The sequence below is a fragment of the Pelodiscus sinensis genome, chromosome 9 (assembly GCF_052426305.1).
Source record: "Pelodiscus sinensis isolate ZL-2025 chromosome 9, ASM5242630v1, whole genome shotgun sequence".
Classification (NCBI taxonomy): Eukaryota; Metazoa; Chordata; order Testudines; family Trionychidae; genus Pelodiscus; species Pelodiscus sinensis.
In genome coordinates, this window is record NC_143060.1 from 62,804,541 (window position 1) to 62,820,973 (window position 16,433).

General features: G+C 54.3%; 1 protein-coding gene across 6 annotated transcripts in view; it reads left to right on the forward strand.

Moving 5' to 3' along the window:
- The window catches only part of SEC16B (SEC16 homolog B, endoplasmic reticulum export factor), a 40,724-nt gene that overhangs the window by 17,735 nt on the left and 6,556 nt on the right, over positions 1–16,433 (forward strand). For all 6 annotated transcript variants that reach the window (XM_075936882.2, XM_075936884.2, XM_075936886.2 and 3 more), the window contains 10 exons: positions 302–532; positions 1,466–1,563; positions 1,955–2,036; positions 2,748–2,865; positions 4,806–4,917; positions 7,503–7,608; positions 10,156–10,296; positions 13,689–13,802; positions 14,815–14,884; positions 15,796–16,089. In XM_075936882.2, the coding sequence (XP_075792997.2) occupies positions 302–532; positions 1,466–1,563; positions 1,955–2,036; positions 2,748–2,865; positions 4,806–4,917; positions 7,503–7,608; positions 10,156–10,296; positions 13,689–13,802; positions 14,815–14,884; positions 15,796–16,089 (1,366 nt within the window). The remainder of the gene's footprint in view (positions 1–301; positions 533–1,465; positions 1,564–1,954; positions 2,037–2,747; positions 2,866–4,805; positions 4,918–7,502; positions 7,609–10,155; positions 10,297–13,688; positions 13,803–14,814; positions 14,885–15,795; positions 16,090–16,433) is intronic.

Here is a 16,433-nt window from a genome sequence, read left to right on the forward strand (position 1 = left end):
CTCTCCACTAACACTGTGGATATGGGATTTAGAATAGAATCTTTTCCAGGGTACTCACTAGGATAAAAATCATATGCCACCAACCCTCATGCTTCAGGGCACAGACTGATCAGGACTGGTGGGTCAGGAAGGAATTACTCCCCATAGTATGGTTATATTTGGCACGGTGCATTTGGGGGGATTTATAGCTACCTCCATATTATGCAGTGTTGGCCACTGGCTGAGGCTGGATACCAGACTAGATGGGTTCCTGATTGGGGCTAACATGCTAGTTCTCATGTTCCTTCATTTCCCCGTGCAGTCCATGGTGGGCTCAGACACAGCCGAGCTGCTGATGCAAGACTGCAAGCGCCGGGAGAAGTATAAAAGGCAAGACCCAGTATCCAACTTGATCAATCTGACCGATGAAGAGTGGCCCGTGCAGGGCTCCGGGACACCAGACCTCCTCACTGGGGAGATACCACCCAGCATGGAGACACCAGCGCAGAAAGTGGAAAAGTTCACCAAGCTTCTCTTCTATGGCAGAAAGAAAGTAGGTAGCATGCATGCCCACTTGTCTCCAGAGCCATTGACTCCCTGCTGCTCTCGGTCTGCAGAGAAAAGTGTTGGTCCTGCAAGTTCACAAGCCCCGCTTTGTCATTGGTGGGGGGGGGGGGGGCAGGTCTGAACAGTGCAGCCCTCGGAATTCCCATTGGTGCTGGCAGAGAGACCTCCACAGTGCTCCTGTAACTCTCATTGGCTCGGAGAGTCAAAGGATCAGGCCTGGGTCTAGCTCTGATTGTAGTGCAGAGTTTACGCTCCCTTGGTCCATTCTACCACTGGCTTGTCTTTACAAGGGGGATCTTGTGGGCGGCAGAGGCTGAAGATGGTCCCTGTTCCTGGATTCAACCCTGAAAATGCATTAGGGCAAAAATGTCTCTCAGTTGTGCTAGCAATTGCAGGAGTCTTGCTGTCGTAACCAGCATGACAGCTAAACCTTAACCAAGTTGTTGTCTCGTGGACATGGCAGGGTGCTGGGACTAGGCTTGCCAGATACCTTCACAAAAAATCCCGAACAGGACAGGGGAAAAAACAGGCACCAAACTTGTTGAGAAAAAAAAAAAAAAAAGGATGCTGCACCTTTAAATTCTTGCACTCTCCGCTTCCCCCCACCTCTGCCAGATGCGGAAGGGAAAAATGGCCCCGCCAGCCTTCCGTCCAAGAGAAACAGAAAATACTAGACATGTATTTTCTGTTTTTTTTACCGGACAGAAGACGTGATTTCCAGACTGTCAGGGCAAAAACCGGACACCTGGCAATCCTAGCTGGGACAGTTTGTGTAGTGGGGATGCCGAGAGCCATTGAACCTCACTGTAAACCTTGCATGTGATGGGAAGCCCTAGGCCAGGGGAATCGGGGTCTCAGAAAGTCAGAGCGGTGTGAGGGAGACCCAGTATCAGGCTGCTTTTTTGTCTCCTGGCTGCAGGAAGCGCTGGACTGGGCCATGAGAAGCCAGCTGTGGGGTCATGCCCTGTTCCTGTCCAGCAAGATGGATCTGCGGACCTACAGCTGGGTTCTGACTGGGTGGGTAGGAGGTGCCAGTACACAAGAAGCCTCCCTGTGATTGGCCACCTCCCCTGCCCTTCACAATTGCCTCACCTCCCACTGTGCCCAGGCCTCACACAACCTGTTGTCTCTCCTTACCTTGGAGATGGGGGGTGGCGAGTTTGACTCCCCAGGCCGCCAGTCTGCAGGCCTCACTAACATTAATATATTTAGCTTCATAACAGCCCTGTAAAGCAGGGAAGCGTTATCCACACACAGAGAGGCTCAAATTGCCTGCGGTCACAGAGGAAATCTAGGCAGGCAGGGAGTCGAGCCCACACTAAGCTGCGCCCTAGGCAAATGCTCTAACCACTAGACCCTCCTTCCTTTCTGCTAGCCCACTGGCTGTGTCTCTGTTCTTGGTTTGCAGGTTCACCAGCACGCTAGCTCTCAACGACCCCCTGCAGACTCTCTTCCAGCTCATGTCCGGAAGGATACCTCAGGCAGCCCTGGTACTGAATGGGAAAGCGTCCGGCTCCTTTGGCACCTTGTGGTGGGGAAGGGCAGGAGAGCAGGGCTCCGGGGCCCTCGGCACTGCTTCATAGACCGCCGTCTCAGAATCACCGATCTGTCCTTTAGTCTGTCCACGGCAGCGAACAGCAAAGGAATTGGCCATTTTTCACGGCGACCCAGTATTATCACTGGCACGAGGCAGCACAGTGGAGAGGGGGCATTTGTACCTGGGTGGCTCCCAGAGACAAGACACACTTGTGGGAAGGGGGCTGTCCTGTGAATATGGGACGGGTGGCGGCCCCCGTATAACCAGTGACCCCTGCTAGCACCCACACGGTGACATTCCTCTGTAGGAATCTGAGACAGAGGCGATGCTGGGTAAGAACCTAGCACGCTCCATAGGATTACGTGGCAGCGGGATCACAGGGTGGGGGAGGCATGGAACTGTCTTGTGCAAGATCTCTGGGGAGGCATGAAAGCGCACAGGGGCTGGAATTTGGGGGGGACGTGGGATGCTCAGGCTGACGGGGAATGCAGAGCACATGAGGAGGCCCGGCGCAGCTGTTTGGCGTGGAGGCCGAGGCACCTTGTCGCTTTATCCCCAGACAGCCTCCCTTCCCTTGTGACGTCCTCATAGTTCTGCGCCTACGTCGGCCGAGAAGCGAAAGCGGCCGAACGATCCCTCCCTCTTTCTTTGTTTCTGCTCCCAGTGCTGCGGGGATGCCAGGTGGGGAGACTGGAGACCACACCTGGCCGTGATGCTGTCCAACCAGGTTGGAGACACTGAGCTGAACCACCGGGCCATCGTCGCCATGGGAGACACCTTGGGTGAGGAGAGGCCGGGAGTGGTCCCGGCTGAGTGGCTCGCACCGCGCGTCAGATGGGCCTCAGACTTTTAGCGTCCTCCATTACAGGAGATGGGAGGATGGGGACTTAAGTGGGTTCAAAACCACCCCGACGGAAATAAGTTTAGTCTCGGGTTCTGTCCCCTCTGTAGAGCCATCCACATCGTCTTCACGGCCTCACACTGCTGGGCCCCTTGGGAATAGGGCTGGTTTTACGGGGGAGCGACAAGGGTGCCTGTCCAGGCACCGTGCTCGGCGAGTGTGTGGTCATGGTAAAGAGGCCAGGACATGGGGGGCGGGTGAGGCTGCGGAAGGGAACTCAGGGCCATGCGGGTAGAGGGAGCAGGGCCCAGAGGTCATGGTAGGGCTGGGAAGTCTGAGGAGGCAGCGGAGGCAAGGGCACCAAAATACAGGTTTGCCCAAGGCACTGTTTTGCCACCAAATAGACACTTGGATAGTCAGAGGCCACCCGGGAGGCACAGGTGGGTGGCTGAAGTTAGACTCCTAAATGAGAAAGCAGCGCGGAGTCCTGTGGCGCCTTATAGACTAACTGAAGTGTTGGAGCATAAGCTTTCGTGGGCAAAGACCCGCTTCGTCAGATGCATGCTAAATGAGAAAAGGGCCTTGCCGGGACGCTGAGCAAACAGCTGCTGCCGGCCCAGGCGTGTCTCTTACACGAGCCTAGTTCAGGGCTTTAATTCTTCTGTATGTGTATGGCCCCACCCCCGACCTATGGGGCTGAGAGAGGCCGTGTGAGAAGAGGTGGCCGGCAAGGTGCCCGCAGCGTCAGCTGAGCCCACCAAGGAGTGGTGGGACGGCTGGCTCTCCGCTCCGCTCTCTTGGCCCGCCTGGGTGTGAGTCTGGGAATTGGTGGTGTCAGTGCCCACCCGGCAGGAGCTATGAGTAGGGGCCACTTGTGTATATTCACAGAGCTCCTGGCCACCTGCTCACCCCAGAGCCATCAGATGCCAGCCACTGGTGTCACCAGCCCTTGCATAGATCATTTTGGGGGACTGGGGTAGCTGAATTCCCTGCCCTGCTGCTTCAATCTTTGCTTCCAAGCAGAGGTGACCCATGTCTGCAGGGCAGGAGGGACTGGGGTGGGGGGGAAGTGAGGGCGTCCACCTTCAGTAATTAAAATCTAGGGTGCATGTGACAATCTACGGAGACACATGACCCCCACATACCCTCCCCATGCATCACCTGTGCGTCCAAGCTGAACTATCCTTTATTTCCCTCTTTAGCTCCGCTCCATGACTGAGTTATTAAATCACGGCACAGCTTCTATTGAAGTGACTTAAGATGCCTTGGCAGCACCCAGGGCTATGTAAGCTGTGGGGAACACGTGTGTGGATGTTTGTGAGCCTCGACGAGATTGTGCGTCTGCACTTTTCCACGTCATTGTGTGGTGTGTGTACCTGGGACTGTGTGTCTGTGTAGTTCCACCCAAGCGTGTATATCTGCTTGCATCCCCCTGCCCAGACATCTGTGTGTGTCTGGCTGCCTTGACATGGTCCTTGGCAGTGTAATTTATGTGCGTGTGTGTGTGTGTCGAGAACATCCCTGCTGCCTTCGTGCATGAGTCACAGGTGTGGGGGACAGAGGAGGGGACTCACTCGGCTTATTTTTCGAGCCGGTTAGGTGGCGTTAATGGTAGAAAGTCTCGCCACAGATTTTGCTACCCTGAAATTTCCTTGTGAAGCGAAACAGGAGCCAGACACTTGAAGGCACATGCTGCTGCTGTCCAGTCAGGTCATCCAATTGAACATGAAACTTGATTAGTAGCAAAAAGGATGAGGGGCTTGCTGGGGGGCTGGGGGCCCTGGAGGGTCAGGGCGGGGCGAAGGAACAGCTGTTTTGCCATGTGTGCATTTGGCGGTATTTTTGTTGTGACTGGCTTTTGTCTCTTTTCTCCCTGTCCAGCTGGGAGAGGGTTAATAGAAGCTGCTCACTTCTGTTTCCTGATGGCCAATGTCCCTTTTGGTCACTACGGGGTTAAGACAGACCGCATGGCCTTGCTGGGCAGTGACCCCAGGTGAGTCATCGGAGCAGGCGGGGGCTCCTGCAGGTATTTATGGCTGTCATGCCTAGGCGGCAGAACAGCAAGGACTTTACAGACAGGAACTAATGCTCCTCCCAAGGAGACCTAGTTTATAGTTTGGCAGGCAGACACAGACCCCGGCGCACCCTGCTAACCTTGCCACAGAGCGGCACACTGGGCTAATGGTCACAGGTGTTTTGGGAACGGTGCCATCAATGGGGCCAATTCAGAGATTTCGGGGAGGGAGGGCAAATTCCAGTCCTTTTCCCCCCCGCAGCATCATTGACCCAGTTCCACCCCCTGCCCATTTCCCCCCCCACACAGGGACCTTGGGTCTCCCTCGGCTGGCAAGTCGCCCTGCTCTCTTACCCACACAGCACCCGAGCCGGCACACCAGGAGTTGGGCACACCAGGGACGGCCGCCCTGTGTGCCCAGTCGCAACGCCACCGACTGACATTTGGGCCACTCAGCTGAATGGACGGGTGGTGGGTGGGTGACATTTCAGTGGCTCTGCAGCCATGAACAGCGGGGCTGAGAGCCACTGTGGGCCTAGGGCAAGGTGTGGGAGGTTCCCCCAGAAGGGGCGGGGCCTCAGGAGAAAGGGCGGGGCCAAGGGCGTGGGCAGCAGGGATTACCCCCACCCCTCTGTGCTCACCACAGCAGCAGGCTCCGGAGCGAGCCGGCAGCTTGCTCCGCCCCGTCCCCACTGCTCCAGGCAGCGGAGGGAAGCCGAGTGCCCAGGGGTCAGGCTGCTCCGCTTGCCGCCGCCACGATGAAACGGAACACAGCAGGCTGGGAGATGGAACAGACCAGGCTGCCGACTTGCTCCGGCTCCAGCCACTGCGCTGTGTACGGGAGCCGGAGCAACTCGACCTCTGCTGCCACCTTGCACCAGGCCCCCCAGATAATCTCCCAAGCCACCCTGGGCCCTGTGGGTCCCATCCATAGGACAGCTGAGGTGGCTGCTGTGGGGTTCCCCAAAGCGTAGGGCCTAGGTCACCTATGGACCATGCTTTGAAGCAGCACAGCATCCAGGCAGCAGCAGTGTGCAGTGCGTGAGGGCCGAGCGGTGTGTGGGCGACAGTGCGTGTGATAGTGTGAGGAGATGTTTTAACACCCGTGAACATTTGCCTCTGTGCTCCTCCCCTGCCCTCCAAGCCCCAAGCCCCATAACATACATACCCCCCGCCAGCGTTCCCTGTAAGTTGGGCACTCTAGAGATTCCAATGCTGCCCAGCTGGTTGGCAGAGCGCCCACAGCTAGGTTTTGTGTGTCTACTGGTGGTGCACATTCGCACATGCCTTGGTGCACAAAATTTATTCTGCACATGGGTGGAAAAAATCCACAAATAGGTGGGAAAGATTAGAGGGAATATGCGCTCCCGCCCACAAATATCAGTCAGGAACCGGTGGAAACAAGGAGCAGTCCTGTTGCATCCTTAGAGGCCAACAGATTTATTAGGTCATCAGGGGTAAAACCCACTTCCTCAGGTGATTAGGGTGTCAGCTGGGGAGAACCCCCCCTGCCATTCCCTAGACTGCCCACTGGATGGCACTGTGGCTCTAGTTCTACAGGGTCCCTCCTGGTTCTGAAAACCTGCCTGCCCAGGGCAGTGACTACAGTTGGGTGCCTCCACCTGCTTCCTTTGGAGAAGCTCTGTATCTTCCAATGAAGGTCACTGCTCAGCAGCCCCATATCACAGTGGGGTCTGAGTGCCAGCATCAGCCTTTGCATCTGGGCAAAGTGGATGTAAGCAGCTGCCCATCTCACAGAGCTGGAAGGGACCTTGAAATGTCATTGAGTCCAGTCCCCTGCCTTCATGGCAGGACCAAGTACCATCCCTGGCAGATTTGCCTCTGATTCCTAGTTAAATTCACAACCCTGTAGGATTGAACTCACAACCTTGGGTTTAGCAGACCAATGCTCAAACCGCTGAGCTACCCCTCCCCGCATTGGCCAGTCACTGTGCCCAGTGACAAATGGCCATGTGGAAAGCAGGCCCATAGTCCTCGGGGGTGCCTCACAGAATCCCCACTCGCTGAGTGCAGTAGTTTGCCCTAAAGAGACACCATTGTTTCTTAAGGGCTGGTGTTTCCAGAGTTCAAGGCAGCCCGCCTCCCTGAGGGCCCAGCCAGAAATCTCCCTAAAAAATTCCTGCCACGTTACTAGCACGCCAGACTGCTCACAACGAAGGGGTTTTAACCATCTCTTTGCTTTTTGCCTTTTATGCTGTTTGTTCCTTTTTCAGCACTGCCCCATTTACAAACACCACGTCACATCCTTAGAGCATGCTCAGGGGCTTATAGTAAATGCATATTAATGCTGCAGCGTTTTTTTGCTGCCGTGTGGGTGGGGAGGGGGTTTGTGTGGCTGGGTTTGGTGCCTCCCTGCTTTCTAAGACGGGATTTGACTGGCTGTAGCATTAATCAGTTCCACTTCTGCGCCGAGTCAGTTTATCATGCTGAAGGTTGGCTGGGTGCGGGACGGACACTCGGTATCCCAGCCACGCAGGCTATTCATGGAGAGCAAGAGTCTTGCCTTCTGTCCCGGAGCTCACCTCTCGGCCTTCTCCTTTCAGCCAGCCCTTTGCACGGTTTGCCACGACAGAGTCTATCCTGAGGATGGAAATCTTCGAGTATTGTCAAACGCTGCGACACCCCAAATCCTTCATCCCCTCCTTCCAGGTAATGGAATCTGTCAGGTATGGCCAGGGCCTTAGATGCTTAGAGTCACCGGCGCTCACTGTGCTGTAACGTCACCTCTCTGCACAAATCACAACCAAATGCATTTCTGATATGCCCCTTGCCACGGATTACGGCGTCACCTTATGTTCTGCATTCAAATGGCCCCTAAACTCTGCTCTCCTGCATGCCTCTCTTCCCCTAGTGTTATTTACCGAGTGAATTCTTCTCTTTTCTTCTTCCTCCATCTCCTGGCTAAGCACCGTCCTCAGTTTCCCCTCTCGCTGGCTGGGCTGGGTATGGCTGTGTGCATTCTCCCCCACGGTAGACAGCTCAGGACAATGTCTCGAGGGTGAGGGGTGATTTTCATCCCCTCTGTGTAGTGAATCTGGGAACTTGTGAGAGTGTAGGATGTATTATCATGGGCACCACACCGGCTTCCTCAGCCAGTCCTGCCAGCACATGTCAATGCCAGCCCTTCTGTGTCCTTGTTACTTCAATCCTACTCTTCCTCTGCCAGTGCATCTCAGCGCTCACCCGAAAGGTGCCCTGCTATTCCATTTCTGGGTACTGCGCATGACTGTGTTGATGGCCAGCGTCCCCTAGCCACCAGAATAAGGGACTGGAATCGCTCTGTGCCTCAGTTTCCCCATCTGTCTAAGGAGTGTGCTAACTCTCACCTGTGTCGCTGTGGGGTTGTGAGACTTTCTGTAGGATTTGTAAAGTGGTCAGGATGAACGGAACTATAAAAAGCCAAAGGCCCCATGTCCAGATCCACAATGGGATTTAGGAACCTAATCCTCAGATTGAGGCGCCTAAGACCCATTTTTACACCCTGCTGTGACCCACAAAAGCCCTACTCAAAGCTGCTGAATACTGTGGGTGCCTAAAACTCACTCGGGGCCTAAATTTGTTTCTGCCTTCCAAGCTTGTGGCTTCACTGTAGACACCCAGACTCCTGTCTCCTGCCTGATCCCCAGAGCGATCCGTGGCCTGGAGGAAAACAGATGTTCATCCAACTAACATGGTGCTGGGCAACTTGTGGCCCATTGGGGTTCTATGTGCCTACAAGACATTTTGTTTCTCTCAGCCCGCGTGCAGGGTGGCCAAATTCCTCTGGTTTCCACCTGTGTCGGGTTTTTTTCCTACCAGTTTTACTAAAGTGGCTCACACATAAAGCCAGGGCTCATGAAGTGAGGGGCGGGCTGGCTGCTTTTGTCCAAGGCAGTGCTTTTTTTGTGACAGTACTGCCCGGTACACAGTACCGGCACCTCCTTACCTCTGGAAAAAACGTAGCGTACCGGCATTTCTGTACGCAAATGTTCAACAGTTGTCTTAAAGGGGTCATGTCTCTTAAAAGGGCAATGCTGGCCCCACACCGGCTTTTTTTTTTTTTCTCAACAACTTTTCCCCTGGAGTACTGGCACCGTTTTTTTGTTTGTTTGTTTTTTTTAAACCAAAAAACCACTTGTCCTTGGTGATTCTCAGCCATAGGGCTCTGCATGGTCCAGATGTGCTCCGTCTCTTTTATCATCCAGCAACCTGGGAGGCTGCGGCTCTTCCTTTCTAATGCAAACCTGCAAAGAGTCACCTTCCAGCCAGACTCCCTGCCATGTGCTTGGCAAGGGGCTGCCCTTGAAACCGAGCTGGAGGGCTCGCGTCCCGTGCCGAGCAGAACTGTGACGGATGCGCACTTGGCACCGATGCAGAGCAGTCAGAGATCAGGCCCTCCCTGGGCCTGGCAGAGCTTCCTCAGGGGAGGGTCTTTTGAATGCACTCCCCTTCACAGCTCAGCAGAGCATGTGTCTCGTGAGTTTCGGGGCAGAGTTTTTGCCTGGCTTTCCTTTCTCTGAGAGCCACTCATAGCTGCTGTACTTTTAACATTGTGCACAAGCCTTGAGCGCTGCCCAACCCAGGTGAATCAATCTATATTTCTGGTGAGGGTCCTCCCCTACCGATCTGCTGGCCCATCTCTCCTGGGACTTCAAACCCAGCCCCACTGCAATTCCAGCTGGAGGCCCGAGGGCGGGGTGGGGGGAGTGGGCAAGGGCGAACCAGCAAGCCTGCCACAGTGGATGGTGGTTTTGTGAGATGGACAAACGCTCCTTACAGATCAGAATCAGTCTCACTGCACCTAGGACTGGAGCCTGTCTATTCTGTGTCTTTCTAAGCGGATGTGTTCATGCGGCATTCCAACATGCCATGACGGGGCTGGACAGTACGTTGGAATTTCATTGTCCGAGCACTGAGAGGCGCCCCCACCGCGAGGCCAGGGGCAGCGCAGATGTCTAGGGAGAGAGAAAGTCCGTGTCCCAAAGTCTAAACAGAGAAGACGGGCAAAGGGGAAACAGGCACAGAGAGGGAAGGGGCACAGAGCCAAGATTTGCCCCTGCATCTCCCGACTCACAGTTCTGTGCACTGTCCATTACATGAGTCACACACCTCCAGCTGGGCTGTCTGGGGACCTCACCGTCTGAGCCGCTGGGCTGCTTTTTCCTTCTTTTTCCTCTTCCCCCCTCGAACGGTCATTTTTCTCCTTCCTTTCCCAAGGTGTATAAACTCCTTTATGCGTCACGCCTGGCGGACTACGGTCTCACCTCCCAGGCCTTGCATTACTGCGAAGGGATCGGCACAGCTCTGCTAGACCAGACCCAGGCCTGCCACCCGGTGCTGCTAGACCAGGTTATCAAGGTGCGTCTCTCATAACCAGCTACGTCGTGGCTTCGGCTACGGGTGGGAGAGTTAACTGAAATGTATAATTGGTGAAGTCCTGGTCCTGTTGGGAGTTTTGCCCTTCGTTTATGTGAGGCCAGGGTTTCAGGGATGCTGTCAAGCTGCCTCGGCCTGTGTTTTACTCACAATCAAGCCTTCTCTTGCGAGGAACATGGGTTGGGCCCACAAGAGCTCAGCTTTTCTGAAAATCAACTCCCCGCCTCTATTTGCTGGCGGCAGGGCCGCATGATGACTTTCGTGGGCCACTTCTGCTTTCGTGGGCCCCTCCCACCATAATAATATCAATATTAAAAATTATTTTTGATATAACTTTAAATACTTCAACATTTTTTTTCTGTTTTAGGCAAAATGTAATAGATTGTCGTGGGCCCTAAAAGTTTCATTTTTTTCTGATGTGAGAAAAAATTAAAGCACTTTCTTCTACCCTAAGCGTTCATTTTTTTTCTTCTGATTTTAAAAGAAATTAAAACATTTTTGTAGGCCCCTAAAAGTATCGTGGTCCCTAGGCACTGTGCCTGCTGTGCCTAATGGATAAGTCGGCCCTGGCTGGCGGGTGACAACTAAGCTCAACCCAGCGCCGATGTGAGTCCTTCAGGATGCGGTCGGCTGTGCTATCTGGCTGCCCCTGGTAATTCTTCTGCAGCAGCTGCCTAAATGAGATATGCGCGGGCCTGACCAACGGTGCTGAAACAGGGATGCAGGAGCCAAGTCGAATGTCAAATAAAGGGCAGAGGAAGGGGGAGGGGAGGAAAGGACACAGCGCTGCAGCAGAAGGAACTCACACTGTGAAGTTTCTACCAAGTTGGAAAACGGTGGGGACTTCTGACTAGGGATGTAATAGTGCAATTGATTAATGGATTAGCAAAAGCATATCGGTCAATGCTATAGACTACACACGTTTCTCCCCCTCCTCACCGCCAGTACATTTTTTAGCAGGCTGGTTAGTAGCCCGGCTCAGTCCTGGCTTGCAACAGGTCTGGAACCTACCCCCGCTGCGACGCGGCATTTAAAATGTATTAGGAGCCCGGCAGGCAGGCAGCCTGGCTCAGTCCCGGCTTGCGCCAGGTCCGGGAGCTCAGATCCTCCCCGGACAGGAGATGCTGCCACCCCGCGCTGCTGCCTCTCTATCAGAGGCAGCAACACAGGGCAACAGGCAGCCGGTCTGTGAGGGGAGTTGTTTTTTAAACTGGCTCCCCTCGCAGACCAACTCCTGCTGGGCAGCCCACGCTGCTGCCTCTGATACAGAGGCAGCAGCGCAGAGTGGCAGGGGGCTCCTCAGGAGTGGGGCCGGAGCAACCAGCTGCTGGCCCCACCCCCCGGGTACTTTAGAATAGTCAAGTAACCGATAAGAATTCATGAGGTTAATTGCCTAGTCAATTAACCGATATTTAACATCCCTACTTCTGATGCTGAAATCTGTGTTAAAGAGGTTCTTGATGTTTTCCTCTGGAATGCATCATTCCGGGATAATGTTTGTGCAGTCTGTTGCAAACTCAGGTGTGGCAGCTGATTCTGAGGACGGTTGTGTGTGGCCCATAGCCAGCTCCGGAGCTATTCATTATGAGAACTGGTTTGACGTGCCTTAGAAGGAACATGCCACCTGGAATCACAATCTCCCCTCAACTGCCGGGTTTGAGGCGTGTTCCTGAAGTTGTCAGAGCTGCATATTGTTATTTTGCAGTAAGGTGTTGCAATTTGCGCAGCTGCTGGCGCGATTAAAGTAGGCAAGGGTCTTTCTTTTAAACCAGAACACGTCCCATTCTGGTTCTGGCTGGTGTGGGATGGAGTTAGAAAACCAAGCCCACCCCTTTGTCCCCCAAAGCCAGAAGAATGAGCAGCAGCACCGCGCTCTGACCTAGAGGTTTTCATCAGTCGATCTCAAAGCGCTCGACAAAGGAGGTCAGTCTCATTGTACCCATTTCCCAGCTGGGGAAGTAACGTGTCGGGCCAGGGCTAAACCTCGAGTCCTTAGCATGCTTGTGCAGTGCACAAGCTACTAGACTGCCTCACCCCCCTTTCTGCAGCACGATCGTGAGGCATCATCAATCCCATTCATCTGCCTTTGAGTCCTGTTTCCTTCTAAGGCGCCATTGTGTGGAGCTCTGGGAACGATACACTCCAAAGGATCTCCCCTGAGATGCAGCTTGTGGTTGCCACAGAGCAGATTAAAGGGAGACAGGAAGAATGCTTAGGTAACGCACACCTGAGGCAGGCGCTATGAAAATCCCCGTCACACCAGCCCTAACCCTCGATTTACATAATGTTACAGCGCTTACCCAGATCCACCTGTTGTGGAAACCTAATTACTCTAAGAGTCTTGCAGATGGGCCGGGCTGCTGGGAATAACACTTCTCCTGGGAGAACGGGCTTTTAGATGAAAAACCAGCACGGCCATAGCCCCTCTCTCGTCTTTGATGTTGCAGATTGTGTTGCAAATTATGATCCGCGTTAGTATTTGATTAAGACTTCCCTTCCTTTGAAGCAGGGATGACTGACAATCAGGTGTTTGTTCACTAATTCTGGATCAAAGCACATATTAGCTTTTGGATTAAACACCCTCCCATTTAGGAATAATCACACTTTTAATTTCTTTTCTCTCGGTGTTGGTTTAGAATGAGTCCATGGCTGTATCCAACGTGAGCTGACCCTGTCAACCCGGACAGCTTCTCCCAGATAGTTCCGTTTGCTCGTGCGCCGGGAATTTTCCCTTTTCTTTGTCTGTTAAAGTGTGTCTCTGTCACCTTCTATGGAGCAGTTTTTATGAGTGTGTCAGTTGCAGAGTCATGCTCAAGGCCATGCAGTGAGTCGGTGGCAGAGCAAGGAGTGGAAGCCATGAAGCCTGACTCGCACGCCTGTGTTCTAGCCATTGCAAACACTCCCTCTCCCTCTCACAGAAGTTATGTGGCTAGAGCCCAGGAGTGGAAGCCAGGAAATTTGGGATCTCTCTGATCCCACCAATGGATAACTGTGTGAGCTTGGCAGAGTCACACTGATCGCTTTGTGCCTCAGTTTACCCACTTGGAAAATGAGATTCACGGTAGTGACCTAGCTCACAGAGGTGGGGTCAGTAAAGTCCTTTGAGATCCTCTGAGGGCAGGTCAGCTGTTTGTACAGCACCTAGCAGAGCAGTTCTGGGGCCTCTAGATGTTACTGCAATAGAAATAATAAAGGTGCTGTATAAATGCCGTGTGCTAGTCTTATGTATTCATTATGAGGAAATGCTGCACTCGTGAATAGCTTTTCCCTGGTCCGTGGACCTAGCAGCTCGTTAATGGCTACGGCTCTCAATCTGTGCACTCTGCATCCCAGAGGTTAACATGCTTAAGCATCTGTTCCCTACCACTGCACAGCTCGCAGAGCAGCTGAAACTCTCTGACCCATTGCTTCTGGAAAGACCCGAGCGGGAACAGAACCTGGAACCAGACTGGCTCATCCAGCTCCGAGCCCTAGGCCAGCAGTGGGAGGTGAGTTTGATGGGAGTGGAGGGGGTGGGGGAAGGTCCTTCCATCATGTTTCATGATTGCCGCAGCCCTCTGGGGTGGGCAAAGCAGGATGTGCCGTGTGACAGTTATTCCGAAATAGCTTATTTTGAAATAGCACGTCTACACTACAGGGAAGCCTCAAAATTAGTCTGAGGCAGGCTCCCCTAATGCCGACGTGCTCTCTCGATTTAGAGCCCCAGGAGGCACTGGGGAGGAATAACTTAGAACGGCCCTGGGGAGGGGCTGTTTCGAAATAGCGGCAGTGGAGCATCAACACACGCCTCATTTTGAAATAGCTACATTCTTCGTAGAATGAGATGTACGGATTTCGGAATAAGCCGCCCGTTATTCCGAAATTATTTCGAAAGAACGGAATGGCTGTGTAGTCGCTCGCGTTGTTATTTTGAAATAACGCTCGTTGTCTCGAAATAACGGTGCAGAGTAGACACCCCCTAGGGGACCAGATATCTGTCCCCGTGTTTTGTCTCTCTCCCCTCCCTGTGGCTCCCCAGCCTGCCCCCTCTAAAAAGGACAATGGTCGTATTCTGATCTCCTCCCAAGGGTGGAAACTAGCAGTGACTCCACCAAGTGACTCAGGCCCGATAGGTGGTTCTGAACAGCTCCAGCCTTCCCACCGAGGTCGCCGTTCCCACTGTCCTTGTTCACCCGCTGGGGGACCCAGCCCTCCAGCGGAGCAGAGTCGCTCCCGGAGAAGAGAGAACGGAGCCCCAGGATTCAGTGCGCCTCCTTGCTTGGGATGAGTGAGAAGCAGGCGGGGGCGGGTGGCACGGAGCAGGTCCTCCCGGCCCCCTGGGTGTAAATGACTCTGACCGGAAGCTCAGAAACAGAGCTCGCTGTCCACGAGGTGGCCGTGCTCCACTAGGAGCCGGCGTGGCCTTCACGGCAGTGACAATTACGTCCCGCTTACCGGCGCCCGGCAGACAGCTCTCGCTTTCCCTTTCTTTTGGGCCGTTCACTTTTGGAACCCTTTCAGAAAGAAGGAGACCTCCCCGACTCGCCTTCCGCTCAGCCAGCGTGCTCCACAGCCGGCGGATCCGCAGCAGGTAAAGGACCCGGCACACTGGCCCAGGCCTCACATACATGATGTAGGGGCCTAAATACCAAAGGGAGCTGGGTGTTTACATACCCTAGTGGCTCTAGGCCATTCTGCGTGTGAAGATGGAGCATGGCCAGGTTCATTGGAGACCGGCAGGTTCCAGACTTTGGTACCTGTTCAGAGCAGAGCATTCATGTCTCCTGTCCTCTGCCTTTATCCTCCGCTTGCAAGGGAGCCTCTGCTAGGCACAGACTGGAAACTGCCTTCCCTGGTCCTCTGTGTCGCTCTCCCGGGATAGCAAAGACTCTGGTCTTGTTGGGACTCTCTCCATCATACTCTAGAAGTCGCCCCCTCCCCACAAAGGGTGTTGGGTTGTGGAGGGGGGCAGGGCTCAGTCAAGCCTCAGGAGCGTGATCTTCTTTCTGCCTGACCAGGGATCTGCAGGGTTGGGCCTGTGGATCAGTCTCTTAGTGGTGACACCTGCCAGCCCCCTGGCCTGCTCGACCTCCCCACGGGGCCGAGAGAGGGCTGGCGTTTAACAACTGCAGCCAGAAAGCTGCAGCGTTGTTGGTGAGCTTTAGTCCTTTCAGTACGTGTAGGCAGGAGGGAACAGGAGGCCGTGGGACCCTCTGAATTTCTGAAGACTCTGTCTTCCCCCCATGCCCCTCAGTTGTCCTCATGAGTCCCCCTCCTGTCTCTCGCCACCGCCCTCTCCCTGCTAAGATGATAAAAACTCTTCTGTGTTAGTTGTCCTGTACCAACACCCCACTCCTTACCCACTGTAACTCCCTTGGATCTTTTCTTGCTCTCTCCGGCTCACTTTCCATGGACAAGGACACCGAAGAGAAGATGGTGACCCTGAGCCATTCAATAAAGCTGTACCTATCCTGAGCAAAAAACCTGGGGTCTGTTTTCCAGAGAGAGATCTCCATCATGAGTTCGCACAGATCCCCGGCTACCAGCAGAACCCAGGACACCAGCCGTATGACCCCACTGCTGCCGAGAGGACAGGCCAGTCCCAGCCAGGTCTACAGGCGAACGTGTCCTTCCCGCCTGATGCACATTCCAGGTTGGAGGGCTCAGAGCAGGCCGTAGCTTCTGTGCCGCCTGAGCCCAGGCAAGAGCATCGCCCCACAGGGGTCAGCCCTGGGGCAAACCTCTCTCCAGGAGAAATGTCAAACGCCCCTTCGCCTCAGACCTACCCGCCGCAAGGTAAGCTTGTCTGAACGCTGCTGCCTTCAGGCCGCCTGTGACTGTTCCTGGGAGGAGGGGGGGAAAACCTGTTGGGAGGTGCGGGGAGGGACATACGTACCGGACAGTTCAGGTGGAACTGGCGTGTTCGGATGCTGAACGTGGGGATATTCAGGGCTGGGGCGCAGCGCTGGGGTTTCTCTCCATCCTGGGGAGTAGGCAGGACGGAGGAGGATCGGCCCCGCCCCTCTATTCCGACTGGATTTTCTGCTAACGTGCCTGCCCGTGACTGTGGCGACGGGTTTTCTTTTTGGGCACCCTGGCCTGTCTGCAGAGAGTTCCTGTGTTTCCTCTCTGCGGAGACA